The 20,343-nt window shown below is 47.0% G+C and overlaps 1 protein-coding gene and 2 non-coding genes across 16 annotated transcripts in view; 2 read left to right on the forward strand and 1 right to left on the reverse strand.

Moving 5' to 3' along the window:
- Positions 1–6,393: 6,393 nt before the first annotated feature.
- TRRAP (transformation/transcription domain associated protein) overlaps positions 6,394–20,343 on the forward strand; it is a 135,431-nt gene continuing 121,481 nt past the window's right edge. For 10 of the 14 annotated variants that reach the window (XM_054497101.2, XM_063668117.1, XM_063668120.1 and 7 more), the window contains exons 1-5: positions 6,416–6,553; positions 8,983–9,143; positions 9,874–9,923; positions 18,026–18,136; positions 20,089–20,193. In XM_054497101.2, coding sequence (XP_054353076.1) covers positions 9,044–9,143; positions 9,874–9,923; positions 18,026–18,136; positions 20,089–20,193 — 366 coding nt within the window. In that variant the 5' untranslated portion in view covers positions 6,416–6,553; positions 8,983–9,043. Of the gene's footprint in view, positions 6,554–6,802; positions 6,997–8,982; positions 9,144–9,873; positions 9,924–18,025; positions 18,137–20,088; positions 20,194–20,343 lie in introns of those variants that run through there. The other 4 variants (XM_063668114.1, XM_063668119.1, XM_063668113.1 and 1 more) reach the window with 2 other exon arrangements.
- LOC129041883 (small nucleolar RNA ZL1) lies at positions 9,592–9,787 on the forward strand. Its single transcript, XR_008503998.1, has one exon. It is a non-coding gene; the product is annotated as a small nucleolar RNA ZL1 (small nucleolar RNA).
- Positions 12,883–12,986, reverse strand: LOC129041846 (small nucleolar RNA U13). Its single transcript, XR_008503977.1, has one exon. It is a non-coding gene; the product is annotated as a small nucleolar RNA U13 (small nucleolar RNA).

Below are 20,343 nucleotides of genomic sequence, written 5' to 3' on the forward strand. Positions count from 1 at the left end.
CCCCACTGGCCCCACTGCTGTGTTCAGGGAATGGAGGGAGAATAGATTTGAGTGCGCCCCTATGAAAAGTTAAAAGGGCTAGACAGGGCAGGGCACGGTGACTCACACCTGTAATCCCAGCACTTTGGGAGGCCGAGGCGGGTGGATCACGAGGTCAGGAGTTCGAGACCAGCCTAACCAAGATGGTGAAACCCCGTCTCTACTAAAAATACACAAATTAGCCCGACCCAGTGGCAGGCGCCTGTAATCCCAGCTACGTGGGAGGCTGAGGAAGGAGAATCGCTTGAACCCGGAGGCGGAGTTTGCAGTGAGCCAAGATTGCACCTCTGTACTCCAGCCTGGGTGACAGAGCAAGACTCCGTCTCAAAAAAAAAAAAAAGTTGGGGGGTGGGTCGGTTGCGGTGGCTCACGCCTGTAATCCCAGCACTTTGGGAGGCCAAGGCGGGCAGATCACGAGGTCAGGAGATCGAGACCATCCTGGCTAACACGGTGAAACCCTGTCTCTACTTAAAAAAAACACAAAAAATTAGCCGGGCGTGGTGGCAGGCATCTGTAGTCCCAGCTACTCGGGAGGCTGAGGCAGGAGTATGGTGTGAACCCAGGAGGCAAAGCTTGCAGTGAGCTGAGATTGCACCACTGCACTCCAGCCTGGGCAACGGTACGAGACTCCATCTCAAAAAAAAAAAAGTGCTAGACAGATGTCACCCCCTAGTGGCATCAACTGCCACGGTGGTGATAAATACCAGGCCTAGGAACAAGGGGACTTTGGGTTCTCCCTGAGAGTTACAGGACCTTGGAGAAGTCATTTTTCTCTCTGCTAATGTTTTAAAAATTATTTTTTACAGAGATGGGATCTTGCTAGGTTGCTCAGACTGGTCTCAAACTCCTGAGCTCAAGCAATCCTCCTGCTTCAGCCTCCAGATTAGCTGGGACTACAGGCATGAGCCACCATGTCAGGCCCCCTTTTTCTTTAAAATGGGCATAATAATAGTCCCAACACTATGAGACTACTATAAGGATAAAAGGAATTAACACGTAGAACACAGCTTAGGACATAGTAAAGGGTTCAATCAGTGTTGGGTGTCAAATGGGAATTGCTGAAGGACTTGGAAGGAATTGGCTTGTTCAGCAGGTCTTTGAAGCACTTGAGAAGAAAACAGTCAAGGTTGCAGAGTTGCAAATCTTTAAGACGGTTTAACATAATTGGAAGGTCAGGTTGTTCCTGCTTTTTAAAAATGTACCAAATAGCATAAGATGTATTGTTTCTAAAATGTGTAACTTTATTTCACTGAGTAACAATTTTACAGTAGCCACAGTGTTACGGAAGCCACCTTCAAGGCAACCCTGAAATTGATGCTGATGCCACCCTTTGGCTGATTCTTGTTTGCCACCCAGGATTTTCTTTTCTTTTCTTTTTTTTTTTTTTTTTGAGACGGAGTCTTGCTCTGTCACCCAGGCTAGAGCACAGTGGTGTGATCTCGGCTCACTGCAACCTCTGGCTCCCAGGTTCAAACAATTCTTCTGCCTCAGACTCCCAAGCAACTGGGATTACACATGCCTGCCACCATGCCTGGCTAATTTTTTTTTTTTTTTTTTTTTTTTTTTTTTTTAGTAGAGATGGGGTTTCACCATGTTGGCCAAGCTGGTCTTGAACTCCTGACTTCAGGTGATCCACCCGCCTCGGCCTCTCAAAGCGCTGGGATTACAGGCATGAGCCACCGCGCCCGGCCAGGATTTTCCATAGGCATTACTCTTACCCCATCACCACCACCACCACCCTCACAGTACCCATCTCTGCTCCATCCCATAGCAGGCTGGGAAGCTTCACTCTTCCAGGGAGTATCTGATAAGGGAGGGGCAGGAAATCCTCTCAGAAGGCTAGGTTTCCTTTTTACTTTTTTCTTTTTCTTTTATTTTTTGAGATGGAGTCTCAAAAATGTTGCCTAGGCTGGAGTGCAGTGGCATGATCTTGGCTCACTGCAACCTCCGCCTCCTGGATTCAAGCAACTCTCCTGCTTCAGCCTCCTGAGTAGCTGGGATTACAGGCATGCACCACCATGCCCAGCTAATTTTTGTATTTCTTAGTAGAGACGGGGTTTCACCATTTTGGCCAGGCTGGTCTCGAACTCCTGGCCTCAAGTGATCTGCCTGCCTCTGCCTCCCAAAGTGCTAGGATTACAGGCGTGAGCCACCATGCCCAGTCCAGAGAGCTAGATTTTCTTTTATTTTTTCTTTTCTTTTCTTTCAGAGAGGGGTCTCTTTACGTTGCCCAGGTTAGTCTCAGACTCCTGACCGCAAGCGATCCTTCCACCTCGGCCTCCAGAGTAGCAAGGATTACAGGTGTGCACCACCAAGTGCAGCTTGGCTTTCCTAAATTAATGTTGTTGGCTAGAAACAGAATTGGAGCCATGTATGTAATTTTAAATTTTCAAGTAGCCACAATTCAAAAAAGAAAAAGAAATAAGTGAAATCAATTTTAATGCTGTTACAAAACTCAACATATTCAAAATATCATCTCAACATATAATCAACGTAAAAATGATCAATAACCAGGGAGCAGCAGCTCATGCCTATAATCTCAACACTGTGGGAGGCCGAGGCAGGGAATCTCTTGAGGCCAGGAGCTCGAGATCAGCCTGGCCAACATGGGGAAACCTGGTGGCAGGTGCTGTAATCCCAGCTACTCTGGAGGCTGAGGTACAGGAATCTCTTCAACCTGAGGGGCAGAGGTTGCAGTGAGCCAAGATTGCGCCACTACATTCTAGCCTTTTTTTTTTTTTTTTTTTTTTGTCGTAAGGGTTCACCATCTCGTGTGCATTTTATGCTGCAATTTTGTCTCTATTCAGATGGGCCACACTGCACATGGGGCTAGTGGCTACTGAAGTGGAAAGCACAGCACTAAGTTGTCTGGGTACAAATGCGTCTGACCATCCCAAGAGTCTTCTTGGTCATCCTCCTTTTTTTTTTGAGACAGGTTCTCTCCCTGTTGCCCAGTCTGGAGTGCAGTGGCACAATTGTGACTCATAGGTCACTGCACCCTCTAACCCTTGGGCTTAAGTGATCCTCCCACCTCAGCCTCCCAAGTAGCTGAGACTACAGGCATGCACTACCATGCCCAGCTAATTTTTCAGATTTTTGGTAGAGATGGGGGTCTCACTATGTTGCCCAGGCTGGTCTCGAGCTCCTAGTCTCAAGTGATCCTCCTGCCTCAGCCTCCCAAAATACTGGAATTACAAGCATAAGCCACCGTGCTCGGCCTCAAGAGTCATTTTTTTTTTCCACAAATTCTCCCAGTCTAGCCTATAGGGGCCACAGATACCTCTTACCAGGGTGACTTTGACCCTCCTCCCAGCATCCTCGCCTATGCCATGTGTCTGTGTGCCTGGTACTTAGCACGTAGTTTGGTGCAAAGTAGATGCTTGTGGAATGGCTGAAAGAATAAGATGAGGCCTCCCCTTGATAACGCCCCCAAAGCCTTGAACATGATTCGGTGTTGGAAACCATTTGTCCGTGCCTCCCCCGGACTGACCTTGGACTGCTTTCGCAGACACCATCTCATATGATCACAAAGCAACACAGAGGGGACATTCTCTCCCCTGGTGAGATGAGCATCGGTCAGAACAGACACCGAGGGCAAACTTAACAGGCAATGCCTGGGGCCAAACGTCCAGAACAGCAGCCACAGGTAACGGTCTGGGACCTGGGGACAGATCAGATGCTGTGAACAGTCAGACCTCATTCGCCTGGCTCTGGGCGGGGATGGGGGGGCGATGGGGGAGGGACGGTGGCTGTTTTGGTTAATTAAATTTTTCTGGGTAATGAAAAGTTCACACTTCTTTGGTGTCAATTCTTGTTGATGAAAGTCTTTCTAAAGCAAGTTAGTGTTAGTTGGTCTGTTGGCCCTAGCAAGGTGTTATAATCAAATCTTCTTTGGTCATTCGAGGGCAACAGCCCTTGGGTCCGTATCCCCACCACACATCCTCATTGTCCTGCATTGGAAATTAACTATGGGAGGTGTGGGGCCGCTGGGCAGGTAACAATGACTCGGAATCAGCTCCTGGGAGACGCATTTGGGGCTAAATCCTGGGGTAGCTTGGAGGGGACAAAATGAGTTCAGGGATATCCTTTTTTTTTTTTTGAGACAGAGTCTTGCTCTGTCACCCAGGCTGGAGTGCAGTGGTGCCATCTTGGCTCACTGCAACCTCCGCCTCCTGGGTTCAAGCGATTCTCCTGCCTCAGCCTCCCAAATAGCTGGGATTACAGGCACCCACCACCACGCCTGGCTAATTTTTGTATTTTTAGTAGAGATGGGGTTTCACCATGTTGGCCAGGCTGGTCTCAAACTCCTGGCCTCAAGTGATCCACCCGCCTCAGCCTCCCAAAGTGTTGGGATTACAGGTGTGAGCCACCGAACCTGGCCTATTCCTTTGTTTTTTAGAGATAGGGCCTCTCTCTGTTGCCTAGGCTGGAGTGCAGTAGCGTGATCATAGCTAACTGCAGACTTGAACTCCTGGGCTTAAGCGATCCTCCTGCCTTAGCCTCCCGAGTAGCTGGGACTTCAGGTGCATGCCACCATGCCCTGATAATTTTTAAAATATTTTTTAGAGATGGGGTCTCACTATGTTGCCCAAGCTGGTCTCAAATTTCTTGCCTGAAGCAATCCTCCCACCTCAGCCTCCTGAATAGCTGGGATTCCGAAAAAATCTCCAAAAATCCTGAAGGATTTTAGGCAGAGGAGTGAATGCGATCTAATTTACCTGATCAGGATGAAGTTGACACTGTCCCTCACCTCTAATTCAGGAGACAGACAAGAAAACAGGCAAAAATCATGAAAGTGTGAATGACTACTTTGATAGACACTTAGGCCACCTGAAAGTGCAGGGATTTTTGCCAGTGTTAGGGCCAGGCTTGACTGTAGGTCTTTATCATATGCAATTGAGCCAAAACTTATTTTAAAAAAGCTTCTACAGCTGTTTTCCTAACTCCCCTCAAAAAACAATATTAAACAATTGTTTAGCACACTAATTTCAGCCCTCAAATATTTCAGTCTTCAACTTTGGAGATCTTATTCTTTTTTTATTTTTATTTTCTGAGACAAAGTCTCACTCCCACCTCAGCCTCCCCAGTAGCTGGGACCACAGGTGCCTGCCACTAAGCCCGACTAATTTTTGTATTTTTTGCAAAGACGAGGTCTCGCTATGTTGCCCCGGCTGGTCATGAACTCCTGAACTCAAACAGTCCTCCCACCTTGGCCTCCTGAAATGCTGGGATTACAGGCATGAGCCACCACAGCCGTCTTGGACATCCCACTTTTTTGGGGGCAGTGGAGGTAAGACAATAGCAGATTTTGCTTGCAAACAGGCAACCTCTTCCGTGATGGAAGGGCTATTCTGAGCCATTTTGTTTATCCTGGGGCAGAATTAACTGGTACTAAAAACATCCATTCACAATCCCAACATTTCAGCTGTGGCCTTGTTCGCGTGTGGCAACATTAAACGAGCAAGGAGCTTGTTTCAGAAAAGAGCACCTCCCCTCCAGGGTATCCACGGGGACTGAAACATTTATTTATTGTAGGGTGTGAGATGTGTCTAGGAAGGAAACATAATGATCTTGGTGGGTTAGTGATAAATGGGGTGAGGGTGGGGGGTAGGTGAAGGAAGGTGTAGGAGGTGGAACCAGGGCCTGGAGGTGGCCAAGTTCACGTCATGCTTCCACACTCTGTCCCTGTAACATGGTAACCATGGCGCCTGACTGTACCTTTCCCTTGGAGACACCTTTTGGTCTGGCCCATGCCACCTCCCCTGGCTCCATCCCCACTCTATCCCTTCATTGCTCTGGCCTGGCCTGAGGCCTCTCTCCGTCCAGTTTTGTTGGAGGTAGCACTGCCTGCCATGTGGATCCAGCCTCGGAGGTAAAGCAGCTGCAGAATCAATGGGGCCTTTCTGCACCTGGGCGGCCACTTCCAGAAAGCCCACCCGGACTTTCTTTTACTAACAGGGTCTCGGTCCATCTCCAGCCGTCCCAAAGACCCTCCTGGCCTCCTCTCCATTCTGCGGCCCGAGAAGAACCCCAGGAGGGCAGCGGGGACCGGGAGCGAGCAGTAGGGGTGGCAAACCCTACCCTGCCTGCCACCTTCAGTCCAGTGGTGGACAATACCTGGGCCCCATCGCTGCCAACTCGGGAAGACCCCCCCCCCCCCACCCCACAGGTGCCCACCGCCCCCAGGGTCCCCGGGCATTCCCCGAGGCCTGGCTCCTGGGAAGAGACTCAGGGAAAAAGGAGCCCCTAGAACCTGGGCGCCGGCCCGGCCCAGTCATGGCTGTCGGTGGTTTAAAGGGCCGGGGCCCGCCCGGACGGCGGACGCCCCTCCCCGTGCCCGCGCAGGCCGCACCCACTTGGGGGCGGCGCGCCGGGGCTTGGTGCTCGGTCGGCTGGCGCTGCCGCTTTAAGCGGGGGCGGGACTGCGCGCGGCTGAGCGGCTGCGACGAGGGCTCGGCTGGGGGTCGCAGGGGTCGCGGGCCGGGCCTGCAGGAGCCGGGCCGCCGAGGTCGGGGTAAGTTGGCCGGCGGGCGTCCGAACGGCCCCGGGAGGTGCGCGCGGCCCCCAGGCGCGGGGAGGCCTCTGCGGCGCGGCGGCTCCGCAGAGGGATGGAGCGGGGGGCTCTGAGCGCCTCGGGATCCCCTAGGCCCCAGCCAGAGCCCACCCGGGGCTGCGGGCCGATGGCGTTTGCGGCCGAGCTGAGAGGAAGCTGTGGGAGGCGCAGCGCTCGCGGGCGCGGGAATTGGCGCTCGGCGCTCGCCGTAGCTTCGCCTGGGACGCGGTCGCGGAGCGCCGGGGACGGCGACAAAAGGAGGGAACCGAAGGGCCGTTTGTGAGCTGAGAGGTCGGGTGGGACGTTGGGGGCCTGTCCCTCCGGAGGCGCCCCCCCGGCCAACCTGGCACCTCCGGGCCTCTACGCAGGCACTGGACTCGTTAGGCCCGGCGCGGGGAGCGAAGGTAGCGGCGACCACAGCGCCCCCTCTGGCCCGGCGGCGCCGCCTCAGGCAGGGCTCGGCGGGGTCTGGGGGCGGCGGGGCAGTTTGTCCCCGGGAGTAGGAGCGGGCGCGGCGCCGGCCCGGCCTGGGCCTTCGGCGTCCGGCGTGGTGAAGTTGCTTTCCCTCAGACACGCTGAATGGGGGCGTTTTCCCCCGGCCAGGGCCCCCAGGCTCCGCGGGACCCCGGGAAGTGGAAGAGTTGACGACTTCCGTGGGAAGGGGGAAGTTTGGACAGGACTAGGGAGGTTCTTAGGCAGGGAGAGGCCGTGACCCCGAGTCTTGGGTCCCCTGGGATGGGGATGGGCAGGGAGAGGCCGTGACTTCCGAGTCTTGGGTCCCCTCGGATGGGGATGGGTAGGGAGAGACCGTGATCCCGAGTCCTGGGTCCCCTCGGATGGGGATGGGTAGGGAGAGACCGTGATCCCGAGTCCTGGGTCCCCTCGGATGGGGATGGGTAGGGAGAGGCCGTGACCCCCATGCTTTGGGCCGATGGAGATGGGGAAGAGGGTGTCATCTGAAACAGGCAGTTGCCAGGTCCTCTAGCAGGGCATGACAGACTCCCCCGCCTTTGTTTCCTTCGTGGCTTTTCCTACCCGGAGCCAGCGGGCTGGGGCTTCTGGTGGGCTTGTTGTGGGACACCTGTGGGCATGCTCTCTGTATGGAAGAAGGGTTTTTGGTGTCTAGGAGAGAGTGGCCGGAAGGAGCTCTCTAGTGTCACCTGTGTCAGCTGCAAAGCAGTGTATCCGGTAGGCCAGCAAAGGAGGTCCTGATGTGTCTGTTGAAGGAAAACGAAGCCGTGAAACCACCTGTTAGTGCAAAGCGGGATGATGGAAGGAGGAGGGGTGAAAGCAACTTATTTCACCAGCTTCTCGGGATACTTTGTGACACCTGTTAAAATAGAAACCAAGTCTCCATCTGTGTGTCAGCTGGGAGCAGCCGTTGAGTGCCTACTGCCTGGCAGCTACAAACAGAATTTATGGTTTCCCGTGCCCTTCACATAACCACAGTCTGGAGGGGTGCTGCTTGGGAGCCCACCTTTGGCACTTGGGGATTTTGATGTCCGCTGAAGTTTGGGAACCAGTCACACGTACGACCAAGGTTGCCCCAATCCAGCCTGCTGCCTGCGTTTTTTTTTTTTTCCCCCGAGACTGAATCTTGCTCTATTGCCCAGGATGGAGTGCAGTGGCACAATCTTGGCTCACTGCAATCTCCACCTCCCGGGTTCAAGTGATTCTGCTTCAGCCTCCTGAGTAGCTGGGATTACAGGTGCCGGCTACCACGCCTGGCTAATTTTTGTATTTTTAGTAGAGATGGGGTTTCCTCATGTTTGCTACGCTGGTCTGGAACTCCTGACCTCGTGATCTCCCTGCCTTCGCCTTCCTAAGTGCTGGGATTCCAGGCGTGAGCCACTGCGCCTGGCCTGCTGCATGTTTTTATACCGCCCATGAACTAAGAATGGTTTTATATTTTTAAATGGCTGGGGAAAAGAGGAAGGATATTTCATGGTAAATGAGAGTTACATGAAATTCAGATTTCAGTGTCCATAAATAAAGTTTTATTGGAACACAGCCTCATTTATTTACATGTTGTCTGTCTGTGACTGCTTTCTGGTTATAGCAAAGCTGAGTAGTTGTGACAGACTGCGTGGCCACAAAGATTAAAATATCTACTATGTGGCTCTTTACAGAAAATGTTTGCCAACCCCTGACTCAGAGAAAGAGAAAATACCGTAGGAAAGAACAGTATCTGCTTACAAAAATCATGTTTCAAAATTAATAGACAAAATGGAGTTGGGTAAACTTCATATTAAAAAAACCAGAAGAAATAGTGTTAGATTCTGGATTAAGATGAAAGCATATCGATTATATAGGCATTTAGGTAAGATTTTCACAGAGATTGTGATCCTGTGGCCTCCGTAAGTTGACCAACTCTATGCTTCTTTTCATAGGCTGGCTGAACTCATGGACCTGATACTTTTCTCTTGAGAAGCAAACCAGCCCAAAAGAAAAATGGCGTTTGTTGCAACACAGGGGGCCACGGTCGTTGACCAGACCACTTTGATGAAAAAGTACCTTCAGTTCGTAGCAGCTCTCACAGATGTGAATACACGTGAGTTGATCCTTTTTGTCATTAAGAAATGTGTAAATAAGGCTGGATGCGGTGCCTCACGTCTGCAATCCCAGCACTTTGGGAGGCCGAGGCGGGTGGATCACCTGATATCAGGAGTTTCAGACTAGCCTGGCCAACGTGGTGAAACCACGTCTCTACTAAAATACAAAAATTAGCCAGGCGTGGTGGCTCACGCCTGTAGTCCCAGCTACTTGGGAGGCTAAGGCAGGAGGATCGCTTGAACCCGGAAGGCAGAGGTTGCAGTGAGCTGAGATCACACCACTGCACTCCAGCCTGGGTGACAGAGCGAGACTCCCTCTCAAAAAAAAAAGAAAAGAAAAAAAAGAAATGCATAAATATGACACATTTATCTCAGCTCAAATGTTGTGCACTTTGAGATTAATCGTAACATTAACTTTTATTCTCGTTTTCCTTTTCTCTACCTTGTAGAGAAGCAAAGTGATGAGTAATACTAGCTGGAGCCCCCAAGAGGCACGTGTGTGTGTTTGTGTGTGTGTGTATATGCTTGTCAGCGCATGCACGTGTATGCCTGGGAGTACAAATGTGTGCGACTGGTTGTAGGGAACTAGCTATGTGCCTTCTATTAGGCCATGACAGTCAAACTGATAAGATCTGATTGCTTCTCTTAAATTACTAAATCCAAGTTTTGCATTAACATAATTTCCTTAACATAATTTCAATTACCTGATGCTTGTTTTGCTGTTCACAGCTGATGAAACAAAGTTGAAAATGATGCAAGAAGTTAGTGAAAATTTTGAGGTATGAGCATTATATTTTGTATATTTCATTTTGAGGTGAATATTCTTACGCACTTTCCTGTTCCTGCTTTGTCAGTCTTTTTACTAGCAACTCAAAGATCATTGTCTTTGTTCAAGTAATTTATTATATTTCGAAACTGAAATCTGAAACTTTGTACACAGTGTTTTCCATCTTCGCGCTAGTGATAGCGAACCCCGTACCATGTTGAGGATTGTCAGTTTTGTTTTGGTTGGTTTAACAACATTTTTTCATTTTAAAATATGGTAGCTCTTATAGGCTACCATGCCTGTTGGGATGCACTCAGATTTATTCTTGTATTTTTCTTTCTTTCTTTTTTTTTTTTTTTTTTGAGACGGAGTTTCGCTCTTGTCGCCCAGGCTGGGGTACAGTGGCGTGATCTTGGCTCACTGCAGCCTCTGCCTTCCGGGTTCAAGCAATTCTCCTGACTCAGCCTCCAGAGTAGCTGAGATTATAGGTGCCTTCCACCATGCCCGGGTAATTTTTGTATTTTTAGTAGAGACGGAGTTTCACCATGTTGGTCAGGCTGGCCTTGAACTCCTGACCTCAGGTGATCTACCTGCCTCAGCCTCTCAAGGTGCTGGCATTATAGGCGTGAGCCACCTCACCTGGCCTGTTTATTGTCTTTTTTGAGGCGGAGTCTGGCTGTGTCGCCCAGGCTGGAGTGCAGTGGCATGATCTTGGCTCACTGCAACCTCCGCCTCCCGGGTTCAAGCGATTCTCCTGCCTTAGCCTCCCAAGTAGTTGGGATTACAGGTGTGCACCACACCCGGCTGATTTTTTTTATTTTTAGTAGAGACGGGGTTTTACCATGTTGGCCAGGCTTTCCTTGAACTCCGACCTCAGGTGATCCTCCTGCCTTGGCCTCCCAAAGTGCTGGGATTACAGGCATGAGCCACTGTGCCCGGCCGAGATGCACTCAGATTTATGTTGTGAATTTGTTATGTTCAGGTAGTTTGATGGTGTATTCTTATGCAATGAGATCTGGATGTCATTTCTGGTTCTGCTAATTAGAACATCTGTGACCTTGATCAAGAAAGAACTTTCTCTCTTGTGGACCTCACGTCCCGCAATTTTATATTGTCCTGCATGTCCCTCAGACACTTTTTGTTTTTCTTCATTCTTTTTTCTTTTTGTCCTTTAGATTGGATAATTTCTGATCTTCTGAGAATTTTTTTGTTATCTCCAACCTGCTGGGGTTTTCTTAGAATTTCAGTTTATTTTTTGTATTGTTTTAAATTTGAGTTATTGTGGTTTCAGTTCTAGAATTTCCATTTGGTTCTTCATAGATTTCATTTATCTGCAGATTCCCCATCTTCGTTTATTAAGACCATATTCTTCTTTTATGTTTTGAGCATATTTACTGTATGAGGGCTGCTTTAAAGTCTTCGAGTATTGAAGCCAATATTTGGGCTATATGAAGGTCAATTTCTATTGGCTGTGGGCCACGTTATCCTGTTTCTTTGTCTAGTAATTTATATATTTGGAGACAAGGTCTTACTGTCATCCAGGCTGGAGTGCAGTGGTACAATTTCAGCTCACAGCAACCTCAACCTCTTGGGCTCAGGTGAGCCTTCCACTCAGCCTCTTAAGTAGCTGGGACTACAAGCATGTACTACCACGCCTGGCTAATTTTTGTATATTTTGTAGAGATGAGGTTTCACCACGTTGCCCAGGCTGGTCTCAAACTCCTGGACTCAAACAATCCACCTGCCTCAGCCTCCCAAAGTGCTGGGATTATGGATGTGAGCCACTGTGCCCAACCGTCTAGTAATTTTTTTATTGTACAGTGGACATTACTTGTGAGACATCGTAGGGACTCTAGATCCTGTTATCTCTCTCTGAAGAATGTCGACGTTTTGTCGTAGTAGGCAGTTCAGTTACCAGTTGATCCCACTGAATTTGCATAGGCTTGGTTTTATGTTTTGGGGAGGATCTGTGGATAGCCCAGGGTATTTCTCAGGTCTCTAACTTGGTGGGATTCAACCTCCAAATTCTGCCTGTGGATCTCATCAGAGGTTGATTTTAGGCTTTGTTGGGGTTGGTCTAGAATAGGCCTTATTCTAGGACATGGTCTAGCTGGATGTGTGAGGTCTGGGATGTTATTAAGATGTTAAGTAGGTCTTTGCATTCTGGCTAGGCTTGAAATCCAGCATCCTCTAACATTGCTAGATGTATGGTATCTTCATTCATCTTGCAATTTTTTTTTTTTTTTTTTTTTTGAGGGTCTCCCTCTGTCACCCAGGCTGGAGTACAGTGGTGTGGTCATAGCTCACTGCAGTCTCAACTTCCTGGGCCCACCTCAGCCTCTGGAGTAGCTGGGACCACAGATGTGCACCACCATGCCCCACTAATTTTTGTATTTTTAGTAGAGATGGGGTTTTGCCATGTTGCCCAGGCTGGTCACGAACTCCTGACCTCAAGCGATCCACCCACTCAGCCTCCCAAAATGCTAGGATTACAAACGTGAGCCACCACGCCCAGCCGCATCTCTCAGTCTTACAGCAGGTACACTGTGGTGAGCTTCAGGCAGTGTCACCCTGTGTGTGTGCAGTCCAGCCCTCAGCTAGCCTCACTGGAGACACTCCCCATTCCCCTGCTCTGTGGTTTGCTTTTCTCTGGTGCTGTGCCCTGCAGATTCCAGCCACTTTAGCTCTCCTGAACACTGAGGATTTTACTCCTCAGCTCAGCAGGCCCTGACCCCTGCTTGGACCCAGCTTGCTGAACCCCAGTTGGAAAATTGTACCTAGGCAGAGAGCCATGGTGGTCATGGGGCTCAGCATGTAAATTTCTCTTCTCTTGGAAGTCATGCTCTGTTACTGGCCCTAATCCAATACCTGAAAAAAGTTATCTCGTATTTTGCCCAACTTTTTGGTTCACCTGGGTACCAGTTAGTCTCATAGACAGATGAGAAAGTCACATTTGTTACTTATTTTTGTCACATCAGATGAGTAATGTGCTGATATCATAACAAGGTTTGAGGGAGGCACGTCTCACACATGAGCTTGAAACCCCAATCATCACACTTACAAACTACAAAAGGATCACGTTTCCGATTTCTATTGTTTATTTGATTAAAAAAAATTTTAAGAGACAGGGTCTTGTTGTACAGTGGTGCAGTCACAGCTCACTGCAGCCTTGAACTCCTGGGCTCAAGTGGTCCTCCTGTGTAGTTGATATTACAGGTGCGAGACACTATGCTTGGCTAATTTTTCTTTTTTTTTTTTTTAGAGACAGGGTCTTGCTATGTTGCCCAGTCTGGTCGAACTCTGGGCTCAAGCGATCCTCCTGCTTTGGCTTCCCAAGGTGCTGGTATTACAGGTGTAACCCACTGCGCCCAGCCAACATTTCTTTTTTTTAATATGAGGATAATAATCAAAGAACAATAGAGAAAATATTCCCTATCTTCTGTAAGGTCTTTTGTATTAATAAACATTAAATACATGCTAGTGGGGTTGAATTAAATACCCTACTATTTGTAGTAATGGATAGTATTTTAGCTTTTTAATAGACATTTTTAAGGACTTGTTGCCTTGAGCTGAGCTAGAAAAAAAAACGAAATGTTTAGAGATCTAGCTAAAGAGCTTGCTTTTCTGCCCAAGCTGCTAAAACGAGCTGTTTAAAATATATATATATAAAGAGGTGAGAGGCAGAAGAGGATATGCCTGCATTCTGCATTTTGTTGGAAGAACTGATCTGAGAGAACCATAGTTCTGGCAGGTTTGTTGGAGAGGCTGAAATCATAGACAGTCTGTGAACCTGCAGGAACAAGCCGGTGAGTCAGGGCACCGACTATGGACATACGGCTATCTGGATTAAATATCTGTAAATATCTGACCCTTCTGAGGTTTTGAGACTTTATTCTTCTTTTTAGTATTTGCAGTTAGCAGGTTACCTCCTTCCTGGCTTTTGGTCTCAGATGCATTGATTAACAACTAAAAGTTAGTGGGGCAAGTCTGGATGTGGTGGCTGATGCCTGTAATCCCAGCACTTTGGGAGGCCGAGGCGGGTGGATCACTTGAGGCCAGGAGTTCAAGACCAACCTGGCCAACATGGTGAAACTCTGTCTCTACTCCAAATACAAAAATCTAGCCGAGCATGGTGGCACATGCCTGGCCTGTAGTCCCAGCTACTCGGAAGGCTGAGGCAGAGAATCACTTGAACCTGGGAGGTAGAGGTTGCAATGAGTGGAGATCATGCCACTGCACTCCAGCCTGGGCAACAGTATATATATCTATATATATCCATGTATATGTATCTATGCGAGGCAGTATAGTTAGGGCTTTTCCAAGTAATGACTTTTGCAATCTGTATATCAACATTTACCTTAAGTGAAATTCAGATGACTGAATTCTTCAAAGAATTAAATACTAGAATGACCATCAAGAAGCAGTTCTCTAAATTGCTACTGTGCAGAAAAATGTCTACATGAAGTGAGTGACATTTAAAAACTCCCAGTGATTTCAGGAGTCTTACAGGTTCATTATTAAATGGGCCATCTTTCAAGACAAAATAAACCCTCAGGTTAGGAATCACATGAACAATTTATCTGGATCAAAAAGCTGGTGGCTGAGTTGAGATACTTGCAGAATAACCAGGCAGCTTGTTGAATGAATCTTTTTTTAATTATAAAAAATTTTTTTTAGAGACAGCGTCTCGCTATGGAGTATAGTACCTATTCACAGGCACCATCATAGCATACCACAGCATTGAACTCCTGGCCTCAAATGATGTTCCTGCTTCAGCCCGAGTAGCAGGGACTACAGGCGTGCACCGCCATGCCCAGCTTGAGTGAATCTTTCTAACTGGAGAAATTCTCTTTTTTTTTTAGACATGGTCTTGTTATGTTGCCCCAGCTGGTCTTGAACTCCTGGGCCCAAGCAATAGTCCCACCTTGTCCTCCTAAATAAAGTGCTAGGATTACAGGTGTGAGTCACTGTGCCCAGCCCTACTAGAGACATTTGAAATGCAGATATTTGAAAGCTGTATAATTAGTAGTTAATATGGACTTACAGGCAAATATGTTTGACTTCTTGATAACCTGGCAGTTAGTTCAGTGTTCCAGCATGAATCTTCTCCCTCTTTTCCTTGAATCCTTGATTGTGGGTGTTTCATAAAAAGTCTTAACCTTTAGGGGTGAAAGGTGCCAAACACAGTTCCTCTGCCCGACAAATGCACTGTCTGCTTGAAGAGAAGCTATTTGATTCCTGCACAGCTTCTGGGGCCGCCTCCCATACAGTGTTCTGTGTGAGTGGAGGCCCCAGAAATCTGCACCGAGTTGACCCAGGAGACAGGTGCTCAGGTGTGTTAGCTGGGCATGGTGGTGGGCTCTGTAATCCCAGCTACTCCGGAGGCTGAGGCAGGAGAATCACTTGAACCTGGAGGCGGAGGTTGCAGTGAGCCGAGATTGTGCCATTGCACTCCAGCCTGGTGACAAGAGTGAAACTCCGTCTCAAAAAAAAAAAAAAAAAAAAAAAAAACAAAAACACCGTAGTGGTTTTCTTTCCTTGCTCCATACTGCTTTCTGATTTTTGACTGTTTCACTGTCCTTCCTTTATAGACACCTCTTCTGAAATTACATTATATGATAGACAACTCCAGATCTTTCTCTTCAGCCCCACATTTAACTGCCCAGGTGTCTGGTCTCAGCAGCTTGTCAGACTCCTGATAGTAACAGTTGAACTCCAGGACAGGTGCGGTGGCTCACGCCTGTAATCCCAACACTTTGGGAGGCTGAGGCGGCAGATCACGAGGTCAGGAGATCGAGACCATCCTGGCTAACACGGTGAAACCCCATCTCTACCAAAAATACAAAAAATTAGCCAGGCGTGGTGGTGGGCGCCTGTAGTCCCAGCTACTCGGGAGGCTGAGGCAGGAGAATGGCGTGAACCCAGGAGGCAGAGCTTGCAGTGAGCCGAGATCACGCCACTGTACTCCAGCCTGGGTGACAGAGCGAGACTCCGTCTCAAAAAAAAAAAAAAAAAAAAAGGTTGAACTCCAGGCCAGGTGTGGTGGCTCATGCCTGTAATTCCAGCACTTTGGGAGGCCAAGGCAGGTGGATCACCTGAGATGAGGAGTTCAAGACCAGCCTGACCAACATGGTGAAACCCTATCTCCACTTAAAAAAAAAAAAAGTTAGCCAGGTGTGGTGGCGCATGCCTGTAGTCCCAGCTACTCGAGAGGCTGAGGCAGGAGAATCACTTGGATCCTGGAGGCAGAGTTTGCAGTGAGCCAAGATCACGCCATTGCACTCCAGCCTGGGGGACAGAGTAAGACTCCGTCTCAAAAAAAAACTTAAAAGTTGAACTCCTTTGTTTTATGCTTCCTTCTCCATCATGCTGAACTCTGTTGATATGCCTTTTACACGTGCTTTCTCTTGATTTCGTGGCTTTGCATGTGATTTTCTTAGAATCTTCTTTTCTACCTTTTCATGGGTAGCCCTTACTTGCCTTTCAAGTTTTAGTGTAAATGTCACTTCTTCAGGGAGGTGTCCTCCGCCCTTGGTTACATTTAGTAAATGATGTCTCACAGTTATATGTTCCCTTAGTTGTTAGCATATCCCCCCTCATGGTTCTGTATCCTTAGTCTTTTTGTTTGATATCTGTCTCCCTTCTGCTGCTGCCTCCCCCATCTCTGAGGGCATGAATATTATGTGTTCTGTTCATTATTTTATCCCTTTTGAGCACATGATAGGAGTTTAGTAAATATTTGTTGAATGAATAAGTGAAGCATTAAACAAGAAAAAGGATTTGGGTGTTAGATATACTTGATTTGAATCCACTTCCAAAACTTTACCTTTTTTTTTTTTTTTTTTTGATATGAGGTCTTGCTATATTGCCCAGGCTGGCCTCCAATTCCTGGGCTCCAGTGATCCTCCCACTTCAGCCTCCTGAGTAGCTGGGACTACAGACCAGCCAGTGTGCCCATTTTCAAAACTTAACCTCTTAGATCCTCTTTCCTTATCTGTGAAATGGAGGTAATACCTATCTTAGAGATAATACCCATCTCAGACTAAATGAGAAAGACTAAAAGGCACACAACACAGTATTTGACGTGTAAGCGCTCTGTAAATAACAACACAACACTTCCGAGCATTTCCTGTAGGCAGGGTTAGAAACTTCATAAACTTTGCATATATTAACTCATGCAGTCTTCACAATAGTCCTATAAGGAAGGCGGGAAATAATATCCCCAGAGAGTTTAGGTAACTGTCCAAAGTTTCTACTTCCTAAGTGGGACCCAGAAACTGCCCTAGTATCTTCATGCTATAGTTTTATTTCCTATTCTCCTTTTTTTTTTTTTTTTTTTTTTTTAAATAGAGACAGGATCTCATGCTGTTGCCCAGGCTGGAGTGCAATGGCACCATCATAGCTCACTGCTGCCTTGAACTCCCAGTCTGAAGTGATCCTTTTATTTCAGCCCTCTGAGTAGCTAAGACCACAGCACAGGCACGTGCCACAATGCCCAGCTTTTTAAAAAAATTTTTTTGTAGAGATGGAGTCTTGCTCTGTTGCCCAGGCTGGTCTTGAACTTCTGGGCTCAAGGGATCCTCCTGCCTCAGCCTCCTGAAGTGGTGGGATTACAGGCATGAGCTACAGTGCCCGGCCCTTCCTATTCTTTTGAAATCAGTACTAGGATCAGTAATGGATTAGATTAGATTATAATGTAATTAGTATACATCTAATTAGTACATAATGAATATACATCTAACTAATACATTGGTTTGCTCAGGCTCTTCATTTTCCAGATCAAGAAACTGAGACCTAGAAGCTAAATAACTTCATAGAGGTTTCATACTTAGATCGTGGCAGAGACAAGCTAGTACGGGTTCCAGGTTCAGCATTTTCCAAAGGATTGGTATTTCTAATTTTAATAGGAAAAGTTAGCACTTAGTTCTCCTGAATTGGATTTCAGAAATACAATCATCCTAATTTAAAATTATGTTATTACTAAATAATACAAGTAGTACAAATTTGCTTTTGGCTAAAATGTTTTATATTCCTTTGCAGTTATTATAATGTGTGAATTTGAAATGAAAATACATACACATAACTGAATGGGGTCTTTTATTTTTGCACAATTAGAATGTCACGTCATCTCCTCAGTATTCTACATTCCTAGAACATATCATCCCTCGATTCCTTACATTTCTTCAAGATGGAGAAGTTCAGTTTCTTCAGGAGAAGCCAGCACAGGTAATGTAAAAAAATACCATGAGAAGACAAGGGTGCTGTGGGATTGTGACCAGTTACGATTTAACTCAGAAAACTTACGGTTCCACTTAAAAATGAAAGAGGTTTTGTCATATAAGGATAACTTTGTTCAAGACCGCTGCCTCAGTTACATGTCTTGGTTTGATTTTTGTCTGGGACGTCTCTTTTATAATTTAAATTATTCACATTTGCCAACTGATGACGTATGTGTGTACACTGTTTACTATAGACCAGTGCAAATGTATACAGAAGAAGGAATGACCCCCCCATACCTATTGCCTAACTCCAATCTTATTGTCTTATTAATGTCAGTTCTTTTTTTTTTTTTTTTAAAGACAAGGTCTCACTCTGTCACCCAGTCTGGAGTGCAGTGGTGCCATCATAGCTCACTGCAGCCTTGACTTCTTGGGCTCAGGTGATCCTCCCACCTCAGTCTCCCCCAGTAGCTGGGACTACTGGTGTGCGCCACAATGCCTGGCTAATTTTTAAAAAATTTTCTGTAGAGAATGGGGGTCTTGCTATGTTGCCCAGGCTGGTCTTGAACTCCTGAGCTCAATAGATCCTCCTTCCTCAGCCTCCCAAAATTCTGATATTACAGGTGTGAGCCACTACGCCTAGCCTAATGTCAGTTCTTATAGCTCACGGTCAATTTTGTTTTATCGACACGCCCCCAACACACTGTTCATACCTCCCTACCTTGATCATTTAGAAATAGTCCATGTATATATATATATATATATATATATATATATATTTTTTTTTTTTTTTTTTGGGAGACGAAGTCTCGCTCTGTCACCCAGGCTGGAGTGCAGTGGCACGAACTCAGCTCACTGCAAGCTCTGCCTCCCAGGTTCAAACAATTCTGCTGCCTCAGCCTCCCAAGCAGCTGGGATTACAGGCGCATGCCACCATGCCTGGCTAGTTTTTGTATTTTAGTAGAGACCATGTTGGCCAGGCTGGTCTCGAACTCCTGACCTCAGGTGATCCGCCCACCTCGGCCTCCCAAAGTGCTGAGACTACAGGCGTGAGCCACTGTGCCCGGCCTACCACTTTTTCTATAAATATTTCAGCATGTAGCTCTTTTTTTTTTTTTTTTTTTGAGATGGAGTTTCACTCTGTTGCCCAGGCTGAAGTGAAGTGGCGCAATCTTGGCTCACTGCAAGCTCCGCCTCCCGAGTAGCTGAGACTACAGGCACCTGCCACCATGCCCAGCTAATTTTTTGTATTTTTTTTTAGTAGAGACAGGGTTTCACCGTGTTAGCCAGGATGGTCTCGATCTCCTGACCTCATGATCTGCCCACCTCGTCCTCCCAAAGTGCTGGGATTACAGGCATGGGCCACCGTGCCCGGCCCAGCATGTAGCTCTTAAATATAACTTTTAAAAAACATTCCCATAATACCAGCTTATTAGTAAATAAAGTATTTTTATATCATACCAGTGCAAGACCTTACATATTTGATCTTTAGTTGTTAGCTCCACAGACAGAATCACAGAAGCTTAGTACAGCTCATGTGGTAACTAGTCCTTGGGCTCAAGGTAGTTGGCATTATGCGAGCTAATGCGAGATGGTAAGAGGAGATCCCAAACTATGTTCAGTTTGTGTTTTGCTCTTTTATCTTCAATGGACTCCATGTTCGTACACCAGCGTCCGTCTGTTGAACTTACTGATAAGCCGTGGAAGAGGAGAAATTGGCTTAGTCGATTTGGTACAGAGTTTTAGAAATACTGAAAATGATCATCTGCAGTACTTACTTTGGGTTACATTTAAGTAGTTTCTAGGACTTGTTCAAAAATTGAGTCCATTTTGTAGGATGGTGGTTCATTCCTAGTGCTGGGTGTAAACAGCTGTGTGATACTTGCAGAGTGTGAGATAATTAATTTGGAGCCCTTGAAAGTATTTTTATCCTTACATTTATTTATTTTTTCTTGCCAGCAACTGCGGAAGCTAGTACTTGAAATAATTCATAGAATACCAACCAACGAACATCTTCGTCCTCACACAAAAAATGTTTTGTCTGTGATGTTTCGCTTTTTAGAGGTAAGCTTTGAGAATTAATTCTTGTCGTATAGCCATATGTAAAACTTTCACTGATTTTTCTTATGGTAAATTTCAGCATTATACAACTGTTTTATCTTTCGCCCAAATTCCAAGTCACATGAGTAAAAATTTTTCTTAATGTCCCTTTTC

This window comes from Pongo pygmaeus, chromosome 6, assembly GCF_028885625.2.
Source record: "Pongo pygmaeus isolate AG05252 chromosome 6, NHGRI_mPonPyg2-v2.0_pri, whole genome shotgun sequence".
In the NCBI taxonomy this organism is placed as follows: Eukaryota; Metazoa; Chordata; class Mammalia; order Primates; family Hominidae; genus Pongo; species Pongo pygmaeus.